This window comes from Galeopterus variegatus, unplaced genomic scaffold (assembly GCF_000696425.1).
Source record: "Galeopterus variegatus unplaced genomic scaffold, G_variegatus-3.0.2 Scaffold190, whole genome shotgun sequence".
NCBI classification, from domain to species: domain Eukaryota; kingdom Metazoa; phylum Chordata; class Mammalia; order Dermoptera; family Cynocephalidae; genus Galeopterus; species Galeopterus variegatus.
The window spans coordinates 296,483-313,545 of NW_007726301.1; the positions used below are offsets into that span (position 1 = coordinate 296,483).

Here is a 17,063-nt window from a genome sequence, read left to right on the forward strand (position 1 = left end):
CCCCCCCCCCCCCCCCCAGAGATCAGATACCCCTTCTGGAGCTTTCTGTCCTCCTGGTCTAACTGGACTGGCTGCTCCAGGTCTGCTGCTGCTCAGCCGTCATCCTGGGGCTTCTCTTCATTATTATTCCGGCAGTCCCTTTGCCTCCCTTTTGTGTTGAAGCCCCTGTTTCCTTGGATCCCTTGTTTTCTCTTTTTTGGTTAATCATTTTGTTTTATTGGAGTCATTACATTTTGACTTGAAAACTCATCTTGGGTTTGTCCTTCCTTCCTTCCTTCCTTCCTTCCTTCCTTCCTTCCTTCCTTCCTTCCTTCCTTCTTTCCTTCTTCCCTCCCTCCCTCCCTCCCTCCCTCAGGGCACAACTCACCAATCTGAGGCTCCTATCTTGCCTCTCTTCTCTGCCTGATTACTGACTCCATACTCAGCCCCTTAACTGGCCAAGTCTGAAGGCTGTGGGGTGGAAGCACTGAAATCCTAAAGGTCCCAGGTAAGACGTGCACCTTCTTGCCTCCTCGGCTCTCCCACTCTCAGTAGAAGAGCGTGCACTCTCCTCTGTCTGGTGGATACTTCCCTCATCATGTCCTCCGCTGAGGACTTTGGTGCCCTAGGTGGTGCCTGCCATTCCCTCTCCTGGGGTAATTAAGTCTTAATGGTGGGAAGGGCTTCAGGGATTTAAAAAAAAAATCGAGATTCCTAAAAAGGAAAAGGTTCTGAGAGGCATTTAAAAGGATTTATCTCACACTTCTTTTAAACCCACTCTATAGATCTAGTTCTATACCTGCTCTGTTGAAATCTTGGGCCAGGTCTGTAGTTTTTCTGGTCACTCTTACATAGATATAATGTCCTTTGTTCAGAAGAACAGTCTCATATTAATAATAAAAATGTTCAGGCCAGTGTAATGATCAAAAACCCATACTCTCGGCCAATTGCCATTATATATAGATTTCACTAAAAGATGACCTTCCCAGAGAGGATTTCCTGGACCATCCTATATTAAAGGTAGCCTCATGGAACCCCTAGATAGCCTCCTAGACATTTTCTATTGTGTCAACTCGATTTAGTTCATCTAACTTTTACATACCAAGGGCTTACTATGTGCCATCCAGAATTATTCTAGGCACTGGGGATGTTATAATAAACAGTATAAGCCAGGTTCTTTATCTAGCAAGAAGAGACAAATAACACACAAAGTATTAAATGAGCAAGAAGAATATTGTTTACGTGCTATGCAAAGAATTAAAACAGAGTGGTGATGCAGTGACTGGGTGACTAATTTATATTGTGTGGTCAGATAAGGTCTCTCTGAGGAGGTGACATTTAAGCTGAACAGAGCTTAAATGCCTCAACAGAGGCAAGAGCTTGTAAGATTGTATGTCATGCAGCATAATTCCTGGATGAGTGTAACCACAAAATATTGCCTGATGTACTGGGACAACCTGGTGGAATGACAAGTGATCCCCAAGTGTGGTCAGAAGTTACACCATCATTTTGCCTCAATCAATTCACAGTTGAGTAGAATATTAAGATCCCATGATCCTTCAACGTCTTATTGAAAAACACCCTGGGATACCAAGCAAATCACAAAAGTGGGTGGGTGTACCACCATGCCAAGGAATTTTGCAATTTCTAATACAATTGTTGGATATCTGCAAATGATGTTGAATCAGAGAAACAGAAGGGCAATGTGGAGGAAGTAGTGAACTTAGGAATCTTTCTATCTATTGAATATTGGGCCCACGCATATTTGGAAATTTAGCACTTGGGGTGGGGGAGTTAGAAAAGTCTCCTGTTTTATAGATTCTCCATGGACACTCACGGGAATGGAAGATAAGCACGTTAGATTGCCTTGGGGCTTTGTCTCCTGCAGTCACCTTCGCTGATGGATTTGGGACACTAGAAAGACTTTATATCGGGCCGGCCCGGTGGCGCACTGGAGAGTGCGCCGCTTGGGAGTGTGGTGGCGCTCCCGCCGAGGGTTAGGATCCCATGTGGAGACCGGTTCCCGCTCACTGGCTGAGCATGGTGCGGGTGCAACACCGAGGGTTGCGATCCCGTTGCCGGTCAGTAAAAAAGACAAAAAGGAAAAAAAAAAAAAAAGAAAGACTTTATATCATAGAACGTTATGATATTGGGAGATGTCTGTAAAATAAAGGCTTTAAGGCAAGTTATGTAAATAGTATACATCTTCAGCTTATTGAAAATTTATTTTCTCTGATTCTGTAAGAAAACACACACATATAATGAAATAATTTTGATTTATTTTGGGTATTTATTGTATAACCAACTTTAAATTTAGGAAAGTGGAATACCATTCTCATCAAAAATAATATGTATATATTATAATCACAAGAGCAACACATATTTATTACAGAAAAAAAGCCACATGGTTATGTTTCCACTGGTGCCCAAAGATAACTGCACCTCTAGGTGGGTCTCCCCTGAGTCCTCCAGCAAGGAGCTGGCCAAGGTGAGGAGTTTACACAGGTGCCCTTGGATGGTTGTCTCTCCAGGATGCTCCTATAATGTAGTATTTTTAAGTGGCACACTTCTACCTTTAGTACGAGCAGGCCCTGTTCTTGTCCTTAAGCCTAAAATGTAGATGGAGAACACGGCACTAACTGGAAATCCTATGCCTGAAGAAACGCTGGTGACAGTGAAGGAGAATCATTCTTCCTTTCCAAGACTGCCGTTTCCTCCTCCTCTCACCTCTTCTGGGACCTCGATCCATATCTTATCTTCTTTTTTTCATCCATACGTGATCTTTCCTTTTCACTGGCCTCAATTCTTCTGTCTTAAAAATGCTGAGATTGTTTTCAAAGCCTTTCCTTCACCTTGCTTTCCCCCCCGGCTGCCATCTGAGTCCCCTACTGCTCTTGCTGTCAAACTCCTTGCGAGAGTGGCCCGTGCTTGCCGTCTGCACTTTTCCCCACCTCCAGCTGGCTACTCTTGTTAACTCCTTCATTGGTTTCTTGCTTCATAAATGACCCAAACCTTCATTTGGCAGCTACTCGGGAGGTGCATGTTCTCTTAAGGGCAATGGCAGCCGATTTCTGATATGAGTAACATTTGGATACACAGAAATGCTCAACAGCCATGCTCCAGACTCTGAAATGGAGTTCCTAGGGGAGTCAACGCAATGGAAACGCCATGCTCTGTCACAGCTGCTGGCACTGAAGTTGAGCAAGAGGAGGTGTGGATTGCCAATGAGGAGAGAGGTCCCCTAGATACTAAGATGCCCCAGATAAAGAAATTGAAAGAATGGTTTCAAATAGGAGCCCAAATTTAGTGTGCTAAAGAATCTAACATGTTCAATGTCTGGAATTTGTCATTTCTGTTCAGTAGTGAAATAGAAACGTGTGCTGTCTTTGGTCAGGTTCTTCCAGAAGCTGACCATGAGCCAAGGATTTGGGTGTAAGTAGTTTGTTAAGGTACAGTTCTTGGAAGAAACCAGTAAGGGAGTAGAAGAAGCTGTCTGGGAAAAGAGAAGCAGCTAAGTAAAGGTGCTATTTCAGGTGAAGTTCCTGATTCAGCCTAATCTCCTGGGGTGCTTAGTGTTGACCCCACCTTGAGGCACAAGAGCTGGGCTTTTGCACTCCCACACCAGTAAGTCATTGGCTCCAGGACATGGTGGTGGAGGATGTGAAATTCCCAGGCACTTCCTCTTCTCCTTACAGGCTAGGGGCTCCAGTGTCTGAGGGCAGGCCACTGAAGGTTGTAGGTACAAATAGTTAGCAGCAGAAACACTGAAGATGGGAATGAGTGAACAGAGCTGGTTAAAAGGATCCAAGGGGATCTAGTCAGGTCTCCAACAGTATCTGCAACATGGACCTAAAAGCTACTCCAGGGTGATGGTTCCAGTGTAAAGTGGAGCAACTACAAAGCATACAGAGCTGCTGAAACCATTGAGCACCCAGGACTAGTGTGGCCATTCTGGAGACAGCCTAGTACTGCTTAGATATTAACTATGCACAAACCCATGATCCAGCAGCAGTCTTACTCCTTAGATGTCCCAGAGAAGTCACACAATTCTCCATGGAGACTTGTACAAAGATGTACCATATAGCCTCATTTGTGGTAGCAAGAACTAGATAAGTTAAATGTAATAAATACATATTCCCATTTATAGTGATTTTTTTCTTACATAAATGGATCATTCATTATTTATTGTTCTGCAAGGGCTTTAAATATATTATAGATATATTTTATATATACTTTTTATAATTTGAAGAGATAAATAATTTTAAAGAAAATTATAAAAATTGAGGGATTAACTAAGCTACAAATGTCAAAAAAGAGCAGAAATAAAAAGTAGCAGGATATACGGATAATATCCTCGAGGACGAAGAAAGGAAGAGGTGCAGCTGTGTCCCTCTCCCTTTGTTTGGAAAGTCACCACTTCCCCATCCCCAGCTCCAGGAGTTGGCCCTGCTGGGCCTCAGCTGGTCAGCAGAATTTCATCCCTCCAAACAGGGTTTTGATTGAGAGGGAGGGGAAGAATTCCAGGTCTAAACCCAGTAGGTTTAATAACAGAGAAAAAATTGGATCTAGGAGAACAGTTTTTCTATATGCACAAATGTATGCCCCCCAAAATCTAAAAGAGCACGTATGGGTTCCCTTTACCTGTTCACATTTAGTAGATTTTCTCATTTTAGAATATTTTAAAAGCACAAGAACTTAACTGAAGTTAATCCTAATAGTCGTACTTTGGCAGAAATAGAGAGCTAAAGTTCATGGAGAAATGGCTTTATTCTGAAAAAGCATGTGTAAATGGAGTGAGTGAGGTCTGTGCCTGGTGGTGCCTGGGGCCTGTGATTCAGCTAACCACGTGCTACAGAGTAGACTGGGCAGCGTCATTACTCCCATGTGGGTCAAATCTATCACACAACACCAAATATACAACTGTATATACCTTCATAAACTCAAATTCAAATACAAAGTCATTTCCATGTAGTTAAACTAGATAAGGGAACTGTGGTTTAGGACCAAAAAGAAAAAAATTGTGGAATTTTCTATATTCCCCTAGGAAGATTCCATGACTCTTCTGATTGTATCTAGGGTTGGCACTGCAGTTATTAACTTATTACCTCCAGGAAGAAACACATTTGATAGAATCTTCTGAATAATATTAATGCTAAAAGCTTAGGACACTAGGAGATATTAGGAGTTCTGCTTCATCAAATCAAAAGTGAACTATACTAGCATGGGGAAAGCCCAGCTTTGCAGTTACAATGTTATTTTCATTCCTTGATTATTTCCTGATTTTAAGAACTGAGGCCAGTCTCCTTTCAGTTTTAGAAACAAAAACTTCATCAAATCAAAAGTGAACTATACTAGCATGGGGAAAGCCCAGCTTTGCAGTTACAATGTTATTTTCAGTCCTTGATTATTTCCTGATTTTAAGAACTGAGGCCAGTCTCCTTTCAGTTTTAGAAACAAAAAAGTCAAAGAGTATCAGTGCTGCCCAAATATAGACACTGGTTTGACATTGTTACTACTTAGAGGAAAGCATGACAGAAGGTTTTCCAAATGTAGGATTACTTTAAAAACTACTGGGGTTTTTCAGTAAGAAGACCCCACTGGAATTTCAGAAACAATCAACTACATATGGTGGATGTGTGCTCTGATGTAACTTTGCTTGTTTGAAGTATAGAGTAAAATCAACAAATACAGGGCTGGACTAGATTATTTTACAAGAAAAGGAATCAAAGACTCAGAATCACAGCCTGGTGGGGTTTGAGAAGACTGATTCTATATTTCCTTCACTCCAGTTATATATAGTTTTCAATACTTTATCTAGTAATACTGTTAAAAACAATAGAGGTAATAGGCTAGTCAAAGATTCACATTTGTCTTGGCTATTTCCTGGACTTAATCTCCAACTTGTTTCATTTCCTTAATAATTTAAAATGTACTGGGTGGGTTTATTTTTGAATGGATAAAACATGCATATACTGACATAAAAAATCACAATGCAGAGACAATACTACATTGCTTGTTATAATGCCATTCTCCCAGCAGTGATATCATATTTACGTTGACTTAAATGAGAGTTGTGGAAGTGAGAGTCCTCACACTTTGTCCACTGACGTTCACTAGCTGAAGACAAAAAAATTCTGACCACTTATTTCCTTTGTGCCTTTACCACACTCTCTGCTGATATCTACTGAGTCACCACCAAACACTTCACTGCACTTATTTATTTATACATCCGACTTCATGTTCCCAGCAATCCGTACAATGTAATATCATGAGTGTTCCCTATATCTGTGTTGAAAGAAAAGATAGATGAAGAGAGGGAAGGAGGGAGGAAAATGCCCCTGTGGAGCACAGGGGCATTTTAGGGCACTGGGACTCTTGTGAATGACACTGTAATGGTGGATATGTGACATTATACATGTGCCCAAACTCATAGAGTGTACAGCGCAGAGTGAACCCTAAGGTAATCTATGGACTTTAGTTAATAATATCGCACCAGTATTGGTTCATTAACTGTAACAAGTGTACCACACTAGTACAAGATGTAAACAATGGGGGAAACTGTGTGCAGGGAAGGGAAGAAAAGAACACTCTGTAATTTTGGATTAATTTTTCTGTAAACCTAAAACTGCTCTGAAAAACATAAGGTTTGTTAATTTGAGCAACAACATCAAAAGATGAATCAAGATGATGTAAACATCTAGCAAAATGCCCAGCAAATGTCACTGTGGGCCCTTTGAAATGGTGACCATAAGAGGACTGGGGGATGGGGTGGGGATTTAGGTTCCTACTGGAAACACAGAGAAGTAAGTGAAGAATCATCAATTCATCATGGTGTTTGGGGATGACTATATTTTACTGACATGATAAACTCATCCAGCTACTTTGAAATTATGTTTTCTAAATGGGAAAGGGAATGACCAAAAAAGTCTTACTGCCAGTTATCATTTTAAGAGAAATTAAGAGAAAATGAGGTGATATGTATAATGTGTATATACACGCATATACATACACATATGTCACTATTACAAAAAAACTCAGTGAATATTTCCAAATTTTCTAAAAATATTCAATCTCTTAGGTATGCTTTATATTTCTATACATTTCACAGAAAGTACTAGGCATAGTTAAATGACACACACATTTCAAATTTGGTACATGATACTGATTTTACATCAAAACTTAACATTAAAAAAGATTGAGCTTCTGAAAAATAGAATTTTTTAACCCAATCATTATTTTTGAGCTTAACATAAAAAATATGTTCGTGATTTCCTGTAACAAAACACCATTATAAAAAGAAAATATAGGTTCTTAAAAATTCTTTGAATAGCAACTATTAAACTGCCATATGTGGTTGTCACTCTGCTTTAAGTATCTGTATTTGTTGTAGCTTTAGAATTTATGTTTTAAAAATAAAATAGTGACATGAGAAACATTAACCTAGTTACTCACCTAAATACTGCTTTTTTCTTTTGCAAAATATATGTAAATAAACTCAAATACTCAATTTTAGATTATTTATGCAATTAAAAATATTGGCACCGGATAATATTCCAAATAAAGGTGGCTTAAACCCATAGTGTGTTTGATCCCCCCCCCAAAATCACTTAAAAAAATAGAAAATCTTGTCATAATCTCTAAACTTCCATGGTGACCAGTTCTCATTGAACATTTGATAGAACTCATGAAAGCTAGTCATGTACTTGAAAACTCTATTTTCATGCAAAAGTAATAAATTTCCTTCTGGTTTCATTTAACAGTCTCTGTTCTCCCCAACTCCCACCATTTCTAGTGGTTAATATAACATGCAGACTATGTAATTTAGATAAATTGCAGAAACCAGATTCATAGACTTTGTGGGTATATACCAGTCCACCCTCTGCTGTTTCAGAAGACAATTTTTTTTTCCACGGGTGGGACTGAGTTAAGAAGGATCATAGAAGAGATTTCTGGAGACACAGTTGCTGTGTGATTTTTTTTCTTTGATAGGATTGGAAGGAATATTGATTAATGTTTCTTAAAATGGTTAGTTAATACTGTCCTTATGGCTGCTCCTATCAGTATTGTGGTTGTTTTGGTCGTGGTTCTTCCACTGGATGCTTGTTCCGTTCATGGGAACCGAGGTCATCAGACTTTTGGACTGGTAACAGCAGCAACAGAGGCAGGACTGGGAGAAAGAACAGACGCTAAATAACATGAGCCTATAAGCCCAATCCCAGCCAAACGCTGGTACCTTGGGCTCTCCCAACAAGGGGCAAATGTCCACATACACTGAGGACAGTGAGCTTTATCTTTATGTGGACTGTGGAGCCTGTCATCTCTGGGCAGAAGTTACATTGCACATTCCACTGTCCTTGTTTCCCATTTTAATTCTGTTCACCAAGTGCAAGAGGAAGGGAAGGCAGTGTTGGCCAGAGGGAGGGTTCTGCACAGCTTGGGGCAGGTGTGGGTGGGAAGGGCCTGGGAGGGGGCTGCCGGCTCTTCAGTGTGCACCGCCTGTGTGACTCTCTGCGTCAGGTACCCCATCAGATCCTCATAACTGCCCTAGAGGGTAGGTGCTATGTCCCCTGTTTTATGAATGAGGTCTATGAGGCTGAGAGAAGATAAGAACAGGCAGACTTGGAATTAGAACCTACCACTCTTTAGATTGGGCTCCTTTCCTTGGGTACACTGTCTTTTTAGAAAGACATATCAAAAACTGTATTAATTTCTGAGTATTTGTACCTCGATTTTTCCCTTCTCCCATAATTAATATGTAAATTAATTAGCAAGGGTTATCAACTCCAGCTTATATAATGTATGAGTTCTGACCTGCATGTTAGTCAATCCATTTTAGGCAGAACATTTTGTGAGTGGTAAACATTTTCAAGGAGACCAAATTTCAAAAACATGGTAGCTAAAACTTCTATACCAAGTTTCATCTATTTGTATGATTCTTTGGTTAATATATGTCTGTCTCCTTTTAGATTGCAAGTTCCATGAGGGCAGTTACTGTGTTTTTCCTCTCTACCATCTCCCTAATAATAATCAACTCATGTTGAGCACTTATTTTTTCAAGTGCTTTACGTATGTAGACCCATTGAACCCTACACTTCTGAGAGAGATACTGTGATCCTCCAATTTTACGGATTAGGAAACTGAGGAAGCAGGCAGGGCACTAACCAGACCTGGGTCAGACAGTTAGCAAGTGCAGAGCCATGATGTCGATCAAGGTTGTTTGCTTCTACAGCCTGCACCCTTAACCTCTACGCTACTCTGCCTAATACCTATCATGAACTAAAGTTAAACATCCTGGCCAAAGATAACAAAAGCCAGTTAGGGTTAAGTGTATGTTAAAATCATCCCAGGAACTGGAAAAATAACACATCAATACGACATGCTTGGAGCTTCTGGAGGATGTGGGTGGCTTAGCTAAAAGGAGATTTGAAAACAGAAGGGAATTGATTTCAAATGAAATCATACTAGTTCAGATTTCCAGAGCAGTAAGCATTCACTATCCCTGAAGAGGCTATTACTAAATGTACTACTAAATAGCATTTAGCTAGAGTTTTTTAACAACAGAGTTTGTTTTGTTGAGACAGTGGTTAAAGTCTAAGACATTGTAAAGTGTGAATAGGTTGAATGTAGTTTGTGTGGCCTGGAGCTCACATCTGAGCATTTCTTTTTAAAGGAGCATGTAACTGCATACTAAACTAGCATGTACCTAAGTTAGTCTGTTTAATTTTAACCTCTGAATATGTTGTTATTTGAATAGATACTGCTTTTCTGTTATGCTGACAATCTGACCTTCTTTCTGAGTAACAAAATACGATTTTCACTTCTCTACTGAAAAGGAGTACAGCTGATAAAAGTAGTATTACAACCAGAATTGGTGTGCCTGTTGGCTACTTAATATATGCATTTGGTTGTCCTTAAAAAGTGCTTATAACATAGTTTTACCTGGAAACAATTTTTAAATTTCTTGCTCACAAAATATAGAGCTATTGGGTTGATACATGAATTCATGGTTGCCAAGTTAATACCGATGTAATCCATGAGCAGCAAGAAACTAGAAGAAAAGAAATAGTGTAGAATAATTAGAACATATTGTTTTAAAATATGTTAACTAGCATTTCTCTCTAGAATAAGCATTTTTCTTGCCCAGAAGCCATTTCTTATAGGTGGCAGTTAGAATCATGCAAAAAGTGCTCATTTAAATGGCAATTTCAGTTCTGCAGGATGGTTACAAATATATCAACCAGTTGGTTAGCTCAAACCCTTGCACACAGCCTTAGGACGGGAGTGGCAAGATAATCGACTTGGCTTGCACAAATTTTGGGATCAGTTATTGGCTATGTCAGCTAATAAAATATAATCATTTTGCAGTTTCAGGACGAATGAGAATGTAGACTCATTTTGTAAAAGTATTATAAATGTGAAAATCAGAGAAACTCCAACTTTGTAATGGATACAAAGAATCATACCTAAGTAATTCGCATCGGTTCTTGTCCATCTCATCATACACGGTTTTCTTCAAAATACGGCTTAAATGAAGAGGGAACCAGCAAAGAGCAAAAATTACGACCAAGCAGAAAACAGTTTTTGCCACTTCTCGACGCTAAAGGAAAGTGAGAAAAAAAAAGAGTACAGTAAGTTTAGTGTTTTTATAGAGATGAAAGAACTGCTCAACAAGGAGGTGGTAGCTATCAGGGAGAGAGTAACTCAAAGAAGAGCCAGGAGAGTGGCCTGCCTTACGGTGCCTCCACCTCGTCAAGATTCTGAGTCCAACTTTCTAATCAAGGAGTTGTTAGTGATGTTTTTGGGGAGCCGCTGGGAAGGATGGGGGCCTCACTTGGTCATCAGGGCCAGTACAGAGCCATATGTCAGGATAGAGGTGGGAACTGACTGGAGGTGAGCCAACCCTACAGCTGAGTCTGCCTCTGTGTGTGTAGGTGGGTGGTGTGCAAATGTATGGGGGAAAGCTTAGCAGCAGGTAACTAACATGCATTCATGATGGCATGGCAGGAAAGGTGACTGAACATAGCAAGATAATGAATGGGCAAATCTACAAAGACCTTTGGAAAACAAGATAAGGGCAGGAAACAGAAATCTTGAAGATAGCTAGCTTTGGATTTCTTTGCTTTTTAAATTCTTTTTTAAAGGACATACAGTTTCTAAAGACATATTGTTTATAAACAGAGGGATGCAAGTAAAGGATCATCAGGATGATTAGAAAATCTGGGACATGCTGACCCTGGACTGACTTCAATTGAAGGTTTACATGCCTTTGAGTCTGCTCAGGATCAGAAAAAACATACATTAGGAATGATCTGCAACCATTCTTTTGTGTGCATTGTGCTTGGGTGTTATACTGCATGCATATAGAAGCCTAACTAGGAACATAAAATGCAGCCTGTCTGTAACTGGAATCAGTTAATGTCAAAATAAAACTGATTGAAAACAGGATTTGGAGGGGTAATGTGGTTCAACCCAAAGCATGTAACATTAAGTCTGGGAAGCTTACAATAAACCCACATGATTAGTTGAGCCATTCAAAAAGATTCTGGGGCAGTTGTCACAAATTGCTGCTCTAGCCCAAAGAATTGGGAGTTCTTTAATCTTTCATAGTTATTGGGCTAGCTGGGATATGGCTTCAGATTAGTGACTGAGGAAAGAAATAAAGGATTTCAATCTGTAGTTATGAGGGATCTTTTTAAAGGGTCATTTTGTATACACAGAAAGACAGTGTGCCCAGAAAAACAGAAAAAGAGTGTATCAGGGAGAGGCTACCTCCCCTGAGCACATACTCACAGAGGATGACTCTTAAAAGGTAATATTAATACATTGCCATGACAGTCTGATATTTGCTTAACCAATATCTGTTCTCCTGTCTTCCTTACCATCACTCAGACCCTTGATTTTGTTATGGCAGCAGGGGAGCCTGGCAGAATCATCTCCCTGGCCACTGGACACAGTTCTGACCAATTAGATGAAGTTGAAATTGTTGTGCAGATTTCTGGAAAAGCTACTCTGGGGGGGATACTCCCTTGTTACACACACACTAGTGTGGTATATGTTCTTCCCCTTTTGCTGCCTGGAGATCAGATGTAAGAGCAGAGCTGCCACTGCTGTCTTCCTAGACTGAAGGAAAGATCAGCAGAACAGCAGACACCTGTCCTCTAGGTTCCCTGACAACTGACCCAACATCTGAACTTTTTGCTACAGGAGAGAGATAAATCCCTACTTGGTGAAATCAGTGTTACTTTGGGTTTTCTGTTTCCAGCATCCAAGCACAATCCCTAACTGATAATGTTGTTGTAATCACAATGAAGAGAAACGAGAGACAACCAAGCAAGAAACAAGACCATGATTCCTACAGAATTTTTGCCAAAGGGTGGCAAGGCTGTCTTCTTTACATTTCCTCTCCCACATTCCCACTTGAAAAACTTCCAGCCAGGCTTGCTTTTCGGCTGTTAGAACCTGCTACAGCTTTGAGTGTGACTGAGGATGACGTCTACTGCATGAGGACCAATTCTTGGGTTCTAATCTCCATTTGTTGAGCAAATCTCTTAACGATCCATATAATATGGATGATATCTGTCCTATCTCTCCCACAGGGTGCTTGGAAAAATCAAACAAGAAAAAGACATGGAAATGCTCTTTAAAAACTTAAAAAATGCTATGTAAATGTGAAGCAGCATATTATTATTGTCCCAATCTCTATTTAATTATTTTCAGAGAGGTACCACTCATAGCTTAAACAGGTTAAATCATGGTGCTAATGCAAAAATCTGTATTTTAAAACACGATTTTTTCACAAATCCATTCTAACTAATTACGTCCATTGCAGGAATAAAAGGTAATAATTACTTCACATGTTTACATCTGGAGTATTTGAAACATTCATGCCTGAACAACGTCATACTAAAGTTTTTCCATGCAATCTCCCTGCATAATGTCAATAAAAGATAATGGCTGCCATTTATATGGCATGTTAGATTTTACAAAGTACATGTATGCACATTTATTCCTTTGAGTCTCATAATGACATTAATCCATATATCAATATGTACAATTTACAGATGAGGAGCTGAAGCTCAGAAAAATCAGTATCGTTGTTGAAAAGAGCTGTTGATGAGAAATGATGCTCATGTATGGTAACTATATAGGACAGATTTACAGACTCCATCACCAGCCCACATAAACTTTTGGTGCGGTTGGATGTCCTTATATTCTTGTCTGTTGTGACCTAGAATGTACCTGCAGTCTTAGTTTTACTCTTTGAACTCATATAAGTTAGTATTTGCTGAGTACTTACTAAAATCTGGGTACCATCAGGCACCTTACATGCCTTAGGTAATACCCATGATGTATTATTAAGGACATTTTATGAGAAACCAGAAGTTCAGAGAGATTAAGCAGTTTACCCAATGTCACAGAGCCAACAAGTACAGGAGTCAAATTTTACCTGCTAAAGCCCACAGCTTTATCTATTCTATTTACTGCCCAGGAAGGACCAACATTAGCCTCCTACTGACATGTTCGAATTCTTTCTAGAACTTTAGGCCCTCCAAATTTTACCTCTTATTATGTACATGATCCCATTTCCTATCATGAGTCTGACCTTCAATGTTGCTCTTATGAGGTTCATCTCTTTTTCCCCACTCCCCAAATGCATGGTGCCCGTTCCACATTCTAACTAGACTCCCATCTTCCACCTGAAATGCCCTCTGCCTTCTTCTTTCCCATCAAATCCCATTTATCCTCCAAGGCCTGGTTCAATCCCCATAATCCCTGAACAGTTTCTCCAGACTCTGCCTCATATCCTCCCTGGCTTTCTATAGCACAGGCCACTTTTACCACACCTTGTGATTTTATTTTCCAGTTGTTTCATGTTTGCATTTTATTTCCACAACAAGACTGTAAAGCCTGCAAAGGAAGAAAGTCATATGCTTTTTTTTGTCCTGGCACAGTTGCAAGCCCAGTTAACATATAGACATACATACATACATGTTCAATATACTCTTGGCAACATAACTAAATTGTTCCTCTCTATTCGGGCCAGCCTCCAGGACCACCTGTTTCACAGGCAGTCTCCCCATTTCACAAAAGAAATTCCTAACACTAGAACTATAAAGAAAACAGTTACAAGACAATATTTTGATTTTTAGGACACCAGACTAAATCTGCTAAATACAGTATTTGTAGGCTTGCTGTTGTCAAGGACAAAAGTCTTGGCTAGATTTTCATGATGGAATTTACCTGTTTAAGATGTTCACTGAGGGCGATTCTCAAGCTGCCATTCCTTCTGTTTAACATCTCACAAGTCATGAGGGTATAGAAGATCGCAGTGCACACCAAGGGCATGCAGAAATAGAACCCAAAGAGCCACCAGTCCTTTACATCTTGGTAGAACTATAAAGTGAAGAAAAGAGAGAGAAAGGAGAGGCAGAGTGATGTAAATCAACTGTGTATTGCCTCTGGTAGCTTCAAAATCTTTGTACTTGCAGATATGTTTGTAAATTTGTGCTCTTTGGTTACAATAATGGGTTTGGGCGTGGTGCTCAAAACTCATTAAACTTGAAATTCCAGAAATTGTCCTACCTTTATAACAGCAAATGAAGAAACTGCATTTTTAAAAAAGTTATCCCAACAAGGGTACTTTTTATAAACTGAAGTTGGTTTCAGTTACACAATGCAAGAGCCCTAATTAATAAAAAGAATTCCCTTCCAAAGCTCATAAAACATGAGTTTGAGACACGAAGAACATATATGCTTATCTTTATTTATGGAAGAGCCTCAAAAGTTTGCTAGTGCCTGGTTTACTTTTGACCTTTATGGCTAAAGTGTACTTAACATGAACATCTTGTTTGGAAACAGCGAAGGTTATGGATGGCTTATCTGTGTAGCTTTGGCTAATGGGAGTTCACCGTTTGCTTGGTATGTCTGCTATGTGACCTCAAAGCCAGCCAGTGCGAGCCATCAATAAATATACTCTTTCTCCCTCTTTTAATACTTACCACCTGGAAATTATTGAGGCAGCACACCTTTTCTGAAGGCATATTTAACATTATCTCCCTCTGGGCGGGATTTGTAAATTCCAAGATTATTCCATTTTATGTCTTTTTAAAGGAGAAAACTTAATACCCTATAAAAATGCAAGTTGGAAAATTATATCTAAATTGTTTTTCCTACTAAATTAATCACCAACTTGGAAGAAATGCTTTCTCTTTCCTTATAATGTTTCTCCAGATTGTTTATTTACAAGGACAGTGAAGGCTCCTGTAATATCTCAGTTCCCACAGTAAAAAATATCATGTTGCTCTGTGAAAAACTGGACAGTTTCTGAATATAGAAAGAGGCCCAGTGGGCTACATTTATAATACATCTATTTAAATAACCTAAAAATGGCTCCTCCTGAAGACAAAAATGTTTGGGGCAGGCATTTTTAACTATTTTTATGCTGCAGACACTTTTAGAAGTCTGGTGAAGATTATAATTCCTTCTCAGAAAAATACTGTACATGCATAAAATGAAAGACTAAGACTACAATGGAAACCAATTATATTGAAACACATCAATGAGAATATTACAAATAAAATTCTGATATAGTAATATATGTATTTATTAATAAATAAAACTCATGGTAGCTCTAATAACTACTAGAATGTTGATGTAGTGATGAGCATAAATGATATTTTGAGATTATACAAGTGTTATGTGGTATGAAAATTCTGCTATTTCTTTTAGTGAAAAAGTCATAGTACTGTTAAATGCTATTGTGGTTTGTTGGCTACATTCGTAATTGAAGAAAATAATAAATTTGAGTTAGAAGTTAGTGAAAATAAACATGTCATTTCTTTCCCATCCAAGTTCAGACCCCTGAATTTTATCTTCAGGTTAAGTGCAAACTTCCCAAGGAGTTGGTTTATTTTAGTCTGCTTATACAAATATTTCCCTATCCCCATCACATTGTAGAAAGATTTCAGTACTGAACTTAAAAAAAAAAAAATCAGATGGACTCTTTTTAAAAAAATTTTTTTTTATTTTTTAAAAGATAACCGGTAAGGGGATCTTAACCCTTGGCTTGGTGTCGTCAGCACCACGCTCAGCCAGTGAGCGAAACGGCCGTCCCTGTATAGGATCCGAACCTGTGGCCTTGGTGTTATCAGCACCACATTCTCCTGAGTGAGCCATGGGCCAGCCCTCTTTTTTTTTTTTTTTTTAAGTGCAATACAAACACTCCTTTTATCACCCCCTTCTTTTGTAGCCCCTTCTTCCCGATGCATTGCTGGCTGGGTGGAAATGACCCAGAAGCAGTTGCAGAGGGTCTGGAAGCTGACCCCTGCCAGAGCTGGATGGAGTCCCCTGGCCACTCCATGGCAGAGGCCTGTAGAGAAATGAGCCACACATTTCTTTTGAACTGATGACATTGGCAAGGGTATGGGGGGGGCATCACATCAGTCTAGGGTAGAGCAAAGTTAATGAGGGAAGAGTGGAGAAAAGATGGGAAATAAAGTTAGAAAAAAGGGATGGGACTTTAGACTTGGAATTGGAATGAACTCTAAAAAATTATTAGTTCCACTCACCCCCTTTACAGCAACCCTCTAGGCCACCCCTACCTGAAGGATAGTCACCTGTAGTGGATTGAATCATGTCCCCCCAAACTCCCTGAAGCTTTAATTGTGTCCCCCAGGTTTTATGCATTAGAAACTTGGCTCCCACTGTGACTGTTAAGGGGGGGAAATCCTATTATGGTAATTGAAAGGTGGAGCCTTGAAGAGGTGATTGAATTGTAGGACTGTGCAGTAGTGAATGGATTGTAAATGGTGGTCAGGGACCTGGTTCTGAGGACTTTAAAAGAAGAGGGGAGTCTGTCTCTCTCTCTGCTCTCTCTGCTTCCACCATCTTGCAATGTGAGACCCCTGGGTCACCGTCACCACCACCAGATGGACTTTGGACTTCCCAGCCTCAGAAACTGTAAGCGATAAATTTCATTTTTTTTTTTTTTTTATAAATTACCCAGTTCCATGTTTTTTTTTTATGAGCAACACAAAACGGACTAATACACCACTTGAAAACTTCTATGCATGGGACTCAGTCTT

At 39.6% G+C, this 17,063-nt stretch overlaps 1 protein-coding gene across 1 annotated transcript in view; it reads right to left on the minus strand.

Moving 5' to 3' along the window:
- Nucleotides 1–6,962: 6,962 nt before the first annotated feature.
- EDNRA (endothelin receptor type A) overlaps nucleotides 6,963–17,063 on the minus strand; it is a 57,471-nt gene continuing 47,370 nt past the window's right edge. Inside the window, exons 4-7 of the mRNA XM_008564703.1 lie at nucleotides 14,221–14,373; nucleotides 10,443–10,576; nucleotides 9,919–10,027; nucleotides 6,963–8,146 (exon numbers count right to left, since the gene is read on the minus strand). Coding sequence (XP_008562925.1) covers nucleotides 8,006–8,146; nucleotides 9,919–10,027; nucleotides 10,443–10,576; nucleotides 14,221–14,373 — 537 coding nt within the window. The 3' untranslated portion in view covers nucleotides 6,963–8,005. The remainder of the gene's footprint in view (nucleotides 8,147–9,918; nucleotides 10,028–10,442; nucleotides 10,577–14,220; nucleotides 14,374–17,063) is intronic.